The sequence below is a fragment of the Magnolia sinica genome, chromosome 8 (genome assembly GCF_029962835.1).
Source record: "Magnolia sinica isolate HGM2019 chromosome 8, MsV1, whole genome shotgun sequence".
NCBI classification, from domain to species: Eukaryota; Viridiplantae; Streptophyta; class Magnoliopsida; order Magnoliales; family Magnoliaceae; genus Magnolia; species Magnolia sinica.
In genome coordinates this window covers 78,962,150-78,973,317 of record NC_080580.1, presented here as the reverse complement: position 1 = coordinate 78,973,317, position 11,168 = coordinate 78,962,150, and the positions used below count along the sequence as shown (strand labels likewise).

The following is an 11,168-nucleotide window of genomic DNA, read 5'->3' as shown; positions in this document are numbered from 1 at the left end:
TGCCGAGTCAGCGGGTCTCGACTCGGCTAAGCCATCAAGTTGAACAGACCTGATTGGGCCCAGTTCATCCCAGGAAAGAAATAAAAGAAGGAGAAGAAAATGAGAGAAGAAAGAAGAGAGAATCAGAGAGTGGGAGGGTGCGTGTGGTGCAGTTGCACCATGATGCTACCCAACCCATCGAGTTGCTGACTCGGTCCAGTCAGGTTTGGGCTGGGTTCGGTCCTACTACTGCTGGCCAGAGGGAGAGAGTGAAAGGAAAAAAAAGAGAAAATGAGAGTGAGGGGTGCGCCTATGCTACACCCGACTCATTATCGAATCACGGCTTGAGTTGGGCCTAGTTCGGCCATTGCGGGATGCTTCTAGCTGCAGGAAGGAGTAAAAGAAAGAAAATAAAAGAATGAGAAGGAGATAAAGAAAACCAGCAAAAGAAGAGAAGGAAGAAGGAGAGAGGAGATGGAGTCAACTCTGTTTCAAACCGAGTCAACTCACCGAGTTGACAGGGTGAGTCTATATTTTCTCTCCAGATTTAGATTACTTTAATTATCATTGTTAACATCATTTAGAATTTTTAAGTTAGATGTGATTAACCATTAGTAATTGTCCATACTTATATTAATTGATATACGTACATATATATAAATTGTTATTATCATTAAAATATTAGTATTTTATTCGTCATCCTTAAGACATTATTATTGACATTAGAGCACACTATTTCTATCCATCACAATGATTATCAAGGCCACGTTAACTAATATTAAGTACATTGTTAATGCTAATAATTATTTGGAAATTATAAGTATCATTATTCATCGTGGGCGTCGTTAGGTAAATTGATATAATATTAGCCATTATATTATTCCTAAAATTAATAACTAATTCATTTTATAAATTTTATTTATCAATGATTCCCATTAACAATATCATTAATGACCATGCAAATTAGAGTTCGAACACTAAATCTAGCCTGGACCTAAGTAATCTAGAACGTAAGCTATGATCCTAACCGTTAGTAGGTTGTCCATGCTAGTAGTTGTTAGTACAAATAAAAATCACTATTACTAATACTAGTACCTTATTTATCAATCTTACCTACAATCATTGATAGTAGATCATACTACTTACTACATCGCGAAGATTGTTAACGTCGCATAACTAATCTTAATCACATCATTAAGGATAAAGGTGATGTTGTGATTATACTTCAATTAACATTCAAATATTAAAATCTAAGCAATTAAACTAAACTCTAGGATGAAAACCCTAATTCCACATTAAAACCCTAAGATAGATAACTCAAACCCTAGGATATGATCTTAAACCTAGGTAGTGCATGGAACTTGGATCTAATGATATAAGCTCATGATCTGTGGTAGGATTCAATTCTAAGGGAGCAAGCACTTAGCGACACTAGTGGCGATTCGATCGTGAGGTGATGATTCTTCCCCTTGAGCTTTCCATCTTCTCATTAGCTTAAGTTAGAGTTTTTATTTAAATTTATAATTGATATCTCCCTTTATAATCACATGTGTTAGCTGGTGGAAGTTGAATTGTTGTATTACATGCTTTATGATTATCCTGTATAATTGTTCATGCTTGTGGATTGCTTATGGAACTTAAACTGGTACATTAGTGGGAAATTCCCACATATGAATGTACACCCATACTTGGGATGTAACTTGACTAGTTGTGATTGTAATGGACCTTCGACTTGGTGGTTATTGAGTGGTGGTCTAGATGGATCATTAATGTGGGCCTAACATCCAGGGTTGTTATGCCCAATGGTTTTTAAGGATGGTCTTTATCGTATGGTTTTGATATCGGCCCTATGTGGCATATTTTGATACTCGCCCTACTTGGTTTTGTTTTGGTATTTGCCCTAGATGGGTACGATGTTTTATATAGTGCAACCATGCTATGGTAAGCCCCATATATTATAATATGATTGGCCACTAGTCGACGGGGTACTATTAAACATCCTAAGGTGGTAGTGTCATGGGTTAGGGATGGTGGTAATGGGACACTGTGCCCTAGCCATCGGCCTACGCTGGGCCATGTGCTCCCCATAGTGACCTTTGAGCTTATCTAAATTAGCTGGTTTTAAACGGACTAATAATGACTTGGCTAATTATGCATACATGGCACATATTGTTCTAACTAGATGATGTTTCCCAGGTTCAATGATTCTGACTGGATGATGTTTCCCAAGTTCGATGATTGCATGGGTGATGGCCCACTGTCCGCACGGATGAGCATCCCTGGGGCGATGATTGCATTCACGCATCCATGTATCTAACAAGACCTGCATCATGTATTGTTTTGTATGCTTTATTTTATAACTATGCTTACCTAATGCGGTGGTGTGTAATCTTGAGGGGAATTCATACTGAGTTGGCTACTCATCCATCAAATATACAACCGTACAGGTAGTACAGGTGGCTCAAGTGATATACATGTTCAGACTTGATGAGGAGCAGGGTACGATCGCTAGGGATGCATGATTGTATCTACCTTGAGAAGCTGAGGAGTCTTGCGGCTCAAATTTACTTGTATTTTTCTATTCCTCATGTATTGGATCATGTAATTCTTGTATTTACTAATTTTGGAGACATTGGTTTGTATAAGTCATTATGGGCAACCTCTTGTATATTCTAAATGAAATTTGAAATTTTCCTTTATGCTTACTTGTTCACTATACACTCATCTGCTTACTTTGATAGAAGAAAAATATTATATCTGACCATCCTTTAAGGTTAAAACTCGGGTTTTTGGGACACGAGTCATATACTCGATTCCTGAACATTCGGGGCGATACACGAACCCGAACCCGATTTCCTAAACCTAAACCTTAACCTATTCTTAATTCCCTAAAGCTATGGCCTATAACCTATAACCTATAACCTAAACCTTAACCTAAACCTATAACCTAAACCTAAACCTTAACCTAAACCTAAACCTATAGCCTTAACCTAAACCAAAACCTATAACCTAAACTTATTACCTATAACCTAACCTTAACCTAAACCTAAAACCTAAACTTAAACCTAAACCTATAACCTAAAACCCAAACCTAAACCTATAACCTAAATGTATTCTCAAATCCCTAAACCTAAACCTATACATAATCCTAATCTCGACTCCCTAACCTAAACCTAAACCTAAACTTGAAACCCCAAACCTAAAGCCGATCCCAAACCCGAACCCGATTGATGTAATAATATAGCCCAATCACATGGCAAAAAATAAGAAAATCTTGCTTTGTTGGCAAGCATACTCGAACTAAAGCATCACAATGCATCTATTTCCATCTCCACTATCTCTTATAGCATAGATTATTTGAGATTTAGATTTATCTCATTTTTAGAGTCATGTCCTAACACAATATGATAATATTAATAGATAAGTTGGATTTATCACCAACATTATTCCAAGACCCATATAACTTCTCCTTATAGGAAGTTGGGTAGGGCACATGCAACTTGAATCCATCAAATGAAATAAGGATCACCTCTCATATGTTCTCTCTTTTCATTTTTTTTTTTCCGTAGGATTGTTAATTTTATGGTGTCTGCTCACATACAACATTTTATCATGCTAATATAATTATAAGTGGCCTAATCTCACCTTTCTAAAAACAACTAATAATAATTTCTACCTGATGAGAAATCACCAAGTACCATTAGGCTCAACGCAAAAGATAAATTAGCATTTTCTTTCTTTCTTTTTCTTTTAATACTCACTCACACTGTGAAACCTGTATCCTAGCCTGTACCATTTTATAGGCTCCCGTAGTTTTCCCGATCGAATTCTGGCGACCTGCGACCTTTGAATTTCGTTTGCAATGACCCTTAAGTTCAATCATGTAAATCCAACCTGGATCGACTCGGAATTAGCGCCATAGCGACCGCATTATCGTCGTGGTCCTAACGTCGCGTCTCGTACGACAATCCGAGTTGTACATCAAAAGATGTAGGCCGCGCTTTATTTGGACCTTGATCGCATCTGTGGGACCCACTTATGGAATGGCACACTATGTGAAAAATAGAAAAAAAGGATGGATTTAGAGACGGTTCTAGACCGTCTCAAAAATTGCTTGGTTTAAAGACGCTTTAGAGACGGCCGTAAGCCGTCTCTAAAATTTTAGACGGCCCCTGACCGTCCTTAATAGTCTTTAAAATTTGAACGTCCCCAAATCATTTAAGACGGTCGTTGACCGTCTTATATGGGTCATCTGAGACGGTCATTGGCCGTCCGCATTAGAGACGGTCTTTGACCGTCTTATATGCGGTCATCTGAGATGGTCATTGGCCATCTCTATTAGAGACGGTCATAGGCCATCTTTTATTTGTAATCTGAGACTGTCAAAGACTGTCTCTATTAAAGACGGTCCTTAGCCGTCTTATAGCCCTGTCAAAGACCGTCTCTATTAGAGACGGTCCTAAACCGTCTTATAGCCCTGTCAAAGACCGTCTCTAATGCTGAGGTTAAAAATTAAGAAGCTTAAAAAAATTATGAATTTTAAAAAAAAAAAAAAAGTTGAGAAGCTTAGAAAAATAATTAACAATGTTTAAGAAAATTTTAAATTTTGAAAAAAAAAAACTGTAATTTTATAAAAATTTAGATTTTGAAAAAAAAATTAAGAACTTTGAATAATGCTGATAATTTTGAAAAAAAAAATCGATAAGAAAATGATATTTTGAAAAAGAAAATTTAAACAATTAAACAAAATTGTGAAAAAATTGACAAATTGTAAAAAAATATATTTTTTAAAAAAGAAAACTAAATTTTGTAAAAAAAAGTGTTAAATTTATTTATAATAAAAATGATATTTAGTTAAAAGAGTAAAAAAAATATACATTTTGGAAAAAAAAGTGTTAAATTTATTTGTGAAAAATAAAATTACTAAATTATTAGGCACATCCATTAATTGAACCTTTAATCGTTTTTGGACAATCTAATCAGTTCAAATTGAAGAGTAAATAACTTCAGATGTTTAAATCAAATTTCACTGAAATTGTTGATCAATCTTGCATGCCCAATATCTTTCTCATATGTAGCCTGATTAAGGCGAGTAACTAGTCAAATTGAGAGTATTGATAGTAAAATAGAGTGAATGGACTAGACATGTAAAATGGGCCAAATATTCTGGTTAAAATTGTGACCCAACTTACTGACCTCGTGAGAACCTAAGAATTGATGTTAGTAAGTTTTGTGGGCCCCATCATGATGTGTGTCGAACATCAACACCGTGGATTTGATGTGTCCCCTTTAGGTTATGAGATATCTCAAAAATCATCGGTAAATGAAACTCAAGTGGGCCATACCATTTAAAACTATGTGAAGACATCCTAAAAAATATAAAAGCACTTGGTAGGGCCCACATGAGTTTTGGATGCGGTTGAAACTTGGTCTGACCAAGTGGGACACACATAATGAGTGGGTTGGATATATGAATCACATTTAGGCAGGCCAAATATATGATTATGAATGTTTAAGGAAACCTTTCTCCACTACATTTAAGTGAATTACTCATTACCTTTACTAGAGTAAACTCTGTGGGGTTCACCGTTATTTATTTATTTTATCCACTATTCATCCATGTTAATAGATAATTTGAGGTCTAAAGAACAAAAAGGAAGCATATCCAAAGCTCAAGTGGACCACAACACAGGAAATAGTGTGATTGAACCTCTACCATTTAAAATTTCTTGGAGGCCATAGAAGTTTTGGATCAATCTGATGTGTGTGTTTTCTATTCATTTATATAATTTTGATATTATGAACAACCTTTAACTATTTTTGGACAATCTAATTAGTCCGAACAGGAAGAGTAAATAACTTCAGATGTTTAAATCAAAATTCACTCAAATTGTTGATCAATCTTGTTTGCCCAATATCTTTTTCATTTGTAGTATGATCGAGGCGAGTAACTAGTCAAATTGAGGGTAATGATCAGTAAAATAGAATGAATGGACGGTGTCGATATACATAAAATATATCAATGTGGGCCCTACACGGTTAGAGTAACACCCATAAAGGAGTTACCTAAATAGTGAAATGGTACTATAAGAAGTCACCTCATGGGAACTTCCTTTGAGGTTAATCTGTGCACCCCACCATGATGTGTGTAGAACATCAACACCATGCATTTGATGTGTCCCTTTAAGTCCAAAAATCAATTGTATACGAAACTCAGGTGGGCCATAACATCTAAAACTATGCGAAGACATCCCTAAAACATATAAAAGCATTTGGTGGGACACACATAATGAGTGGGTTGGATATGTGAATCACATTTAGACAAGCCCAGTATATGATTATGAATGTTTTAAGGAAACCCCTCCCCACTCCATTTAGGTGAGTTACAAATTACCCTTAGCATACTGAGTAAATTCTGTGGGGTCCACCATTATTTATTTATTTTATCCACTCCGTTCATCCATGTTAACAGATAATTTGAGGTCTAAAGAACAAAAAAGAAGCATATCCAAAGCTCAAGTGGACCACACCACAGGAAATAGTGTGATTGAACCTTTACCATTGAAAATTTTTTGGAGGCCATAGAAGTTTTGGATCAAGCTGATGTTTGTGTTTTCTCTTCATTAATATCTTTTTGATATTACGAATAGGTTGGATGACAAATAAACATTATTGTGGGCCCAAGGAAGGTATTAACGGTGGAAATCATTATTTCACATTGTTTCGTGTGGCATAGTGCACTTAAGTTTTGGATTTACCAAAAATTTGGGATCAACCCACACTGTTCATCCATTTTTCGAGATCATTTTAGAGAATTATCCAAAAAATGAATCATATCCAATGATTAAATGGACCGCACCACAAATAAGGGGAACGGATTGGCTACTCCCTCCGATACCGGCCAATGGTTGGTGGTTGGTGCTCTATGGGCCCCACCATGATGTATGTGTTTAATCCATGCCGTCCATCTATTTTTAAAAATCATCTTACGGCATGAGACCAAAAATGAGGTATATCTCAATCTGAAATGGACCACATTATAGGAAACAATGTTGAATGAGCGTCAACCATTAAAAATATTTTGTAGGCCATAAAAGTTTTGGATCGAGATGATTTTTGTTTTTCCCCTTCATCTAGGCCTATATGACCTAATAAACAAATTGGATGTCAAATAAACAGTACAGTGGGCCTTAGGAGGATTTTAATGATGGATATCCAATCACTATTGTTTTCATGTGGTGTGGTCCACCCGAGATTTATATCAAGCTCATTTTTAGGGATCAACCCTAAAATGACGTTAAGAAATGGATGGATGGTGGGGATAAAACATATACATCATGGTGGGACCCATAGAGCCTACCAGATCCAAAGCTCAACGCTACCATATCCAAAGCTCATCCAGTTATTTTTTTATTGTATAGTGACAATGTGTGAGTTTGGTATTTGATGTAAAATAGTGGTGACTGATTCAGAACAATAGTGGCAATGAGATGGTGTTATCCAAACCATCTAAATAATGGGTCTAGTTGTAAATGGCTAATATTTATACATTTTTCCTATATAAGACTATCTTAATCATCTGTAAATGGTCCATTATATGTATGGCTTTTAATATAGTTTATTTTATAAATGATGAAAAACTCACAATTGTTGGATTTGAAAGATTCATTTTAGAAGAGGATTTCCGAATCCATCTTCCAAGCAGAGGAAGCCGCGCCTTCATTCAAACAAAAGTCGCTGGAGTTCCTCTTTTGACATTCATTTACGTTGCCAGGAATTTGCGATCGGGAGATTTTCAGGTACCTCGTTTCAATTTCCTCCTCTTTTTCTATCTATGATTTATCATAATAGAAGAAAATCTCTGCATTTTGGTGTAAATTTTCCGGAGCAGCGATTTTTGGGGTTTCATATATGCCATTTGATTTTTCCACAGTTTTTGCATTTTCTTTCTTCCGAATTTTTTGGTTTTCTCGAGTTTTTTTTTTTCGTTTGAATGTCTCAAGGTCAAGCCCCTAGCAGCTTTGGCTATGATTGATGAGGGGGAGCTTGATTGGAAAATAGTTGCAATATCGTTGGATGATCTGAGAGCTTCGCTCGTGAACGATGTTGCTGATGTTGAGAAACATTTTCTGGTATGAAATATTATCATTATTTTCTCCTTTGATAGTAGGTATTTTACAGATGTTGGATTAGTTATAATGTTGTGTCCTTTTTGAATTTTGGAGACAATATTAGATTTGTAATCATTTCCATATATCTGTGAGCATAGCCCACATGGGATGTCTGCCAAATGTGGATGGGAGCTTGTCTACCGGCAGATGAGAAATGATTGAGATTGGACCCAACACTTTATCATCGCATTCTTATGGAGCAGATTTTGAGGATTGGGGTGTTTAGCCCATTTTATCATGTCAATTTTGTGGAATACATGGGCTCTGCTTCTGTGAAATGCAGATGTCCTCATTGGATGATAGCAGTGAGACCACTCTGGGTCACCTGTTGGATGGTCAGATGGTCCTGCATCATTAGTGCTTTTTAATTTTTGAGGATGGAGATTGAAGTGGCATAATCCATATATCGTATTTGCAAATGTTTGATCATTGTGCGCTAATGCATAAGGCTTCTTCACTTTGATTATATGGATAGATATTTTATTTCAATGAATGTTGACTTCATTTTCTTCTCATATGATTTTTTCAGCTTTCCTGCTATGTAGAAATTGTACTGATGCCACCATCATATGATGAAATGAAGATTTAACTTTGTATTGTCATTTGTCATCTCTAGTGATGCACTAAATCAGTACTCACATGTAATGTATCATCTAATACACGCTGACATGTCTCATTTTGGAGTTTGCTGATACATGTCTGGAGACTGCTGCTTATTTCTTATGATGTGATTTGAACCATGAAAAACTTTGTTCAAAGTAGATGAGATACATTCAATGGTCATTTTCATTCACAACTTGGAATTATCCTCTGGCCCTTGATTTCATCTATCAGTTTGCTTTGATGCAGGGAACTCTCACTGCAATTCGGGACTGGTTTAGAGATTACAAGATTCCAGATGGAAAGCCTGCTAATAAATTTGGTCTTGGCAATAAGGCGGCCAACAAGGTATATCTACTTTTGGTTCTGTTGTAGCTTTCGACCTTTTCAATCTTTGGGAAGTCAACTTACCATGTCGGCAGGACAATTACATTCACAAAAGGATGATTACTTGGTTTAAACTTTAGGCCAATCCATATCGGTGGGACAATTACATTTAGTCATGTGATTAGCTAGATGTCCATTAGCTGGCCGTTAATTTTGACTTATAGCCTACCCAATGAGTAGATTGGCCCAATTTCTATAACAAGTTTCATGGTATGTGACTCACCTTTTGCATGTATTGAATATTTTGCAAATGCAACTCTGGTGGGAAAAAATGCAGAATGTGAAAGTTCATATACAGTTGTTGTATGTGATGATTTTGCGAATGCAACTCTGCCCTCCAATCATGTGCAAGGTATGTGCTACCCTCCAAACATGTGGATGGTCTTGACTGACATACATGAATGCTAAATGCACCATTTAAGAAACAGTGGATAGCATATGTACAACTATGCTATTTTGAAGGATTGAAAATGTAATGACCCGAAAAATTTTGTGCCAAAACCCGAGTATTACCTCTGTTTTCCTTAGTAGCTTTTTGGGGTAATTAGCGCTATGCTCGATTGATTGTGAAATTTGCACTAATCACATTAAATTTGATCTGCATGACTCTAAACCTGTAGAATGGTTAACGCTATGTTACTCTGAAATCTGGGATTCATCGCTAAATCTCGTTGTTCTGGGAATTTTTTAGAAGTTCTGGATCGGACCTGGACCGCGCGTCGAAAGTCTGATGGCGATGATCTTAGGCTGTTGCGGTCACCATGTTGGGCTTGACCATCACCTCAAAAATCAAGTCCATGTGATGTTCTAGGTCGATTTGATTGAGATCAGAGTGAAGAGTATGAGAACGGTTGGAAATTTAATAAGATTTTATGAAATCTGAGTCATGTCGCTTGCGCAACAATTTTAAGCAATCTGACCGTTGGATTCTGACCCAATTTCACCCTCTGATCAGGGAAAGTGGCCTAGGCATGTCCTTGTGCTTATAGACCTGATCGACATTCGGAGACCGTTGAATTGAGTGTGGTCCGCCACGATTGATCTGAAGATCCGGTCGGTACGAAAACTTAACTTGACCTAGATCCATGGTCAAAGAGCTTAAGTCCGACCTTTCGTGGTAATAGGCCCATCGGAAGTTCTTCGTTGGATCGAGTGAGGCCTATTTTGGTTATACCATAAGTATACCTTGGCCTTGGGGTTATTTTCATCAATATTAGGCCTATTTATAGTCCTTAAAACCCTAGCTCTCTTTTCCATACGAATTTTCTAACCCTAGCTAAGAAAGAGAGAGGAAAAGAGAGAGAAAGTGAGAGAGAAGTTGGTGAATCATCTTAGATCCTTTCTTGTTCTTCTTCATCCTTAAACCTTCACTTTTGAATTGTTTTTCCGGCGATTCGAAGTTCATCCTTGGGTAAGTTAACCTAACCCTAATATGTGTTAGAGCTTAGAATAGTCTTTGTGTTGTTGTAGCTCATTTCTATTCTTGCTTTAGGTTATCCTGTCGCCGTTGACGAAGACATATCGTCTGAAATCAGTTCGGTGTTCTATTCTGGTTTAAGGTGCAGACTTTAATCGTATAGGTTATGGTTTTCAAGGCTTTCAATGTTAGTGAATGGTTTATTCTTGCTATGGATGAGATTTCACATGCTAAATGTTATGTTTATGTTGCATTCCTGATATGCATGTGATATATTGAGTTTTGTGTATTCTATGTATATGTAGAAAGTACCGCATACGTATAAAATATGCACATGTGTTTGCCATGATTATTTGTCGCGTACTTATGCTTATTGTATGTGCGGCAACTCCTCGGTAAAAGGAATTGTCCAAATGTGTGTATTTCAACATACGTCATGTATGTTGTATTACGTATTCTAAGTGTTTGTAGAAATATCTGAATGATCTAAGGTGTGATATATCAATCTAGTATGTGCGTTGAGAAGCGATTCTCAACTCTCCCACTAGTGTGTATGATTTCCTTCATGCAAGTTACATTCCTTGTTGTTTAATTTCAAGTCTTACTTATGTGAA

General features: G+C 36.6%; 1 protein-coding gene across 1 annotated transcript; it reads left to right on the top strand.

The window, feature by feature from the left end:
• The first annotated feature begins 7,697 nt into the window (after window positions 1-7,697).
• LOC131254073 (soluble inorganic pyrophosphatase 6, chloroplastic-like) lies at window positions 7,698-9,602 on the top strand. The gene is made up of 3 exons (XM_058255103.1): window positions 7,698-8,111; window positions 9,000-9,098; window positions 9,415-9,602. The coding sequence occupies exons 1-3, from the start codon at window positions 8,007-8,009 to the stop codon at window positions 9,523-9,525; spliced, it is 315 nt and encodes a 104-aa protein (XP_058111086.1). The 5' UTR covers window positions 7,698-8,006; the 3' UTR covers window positions 9,526-9,602.
• The last annotated feature ends 1,566 nt before the right edge of the window (window positions 9,603-11,168 follow it).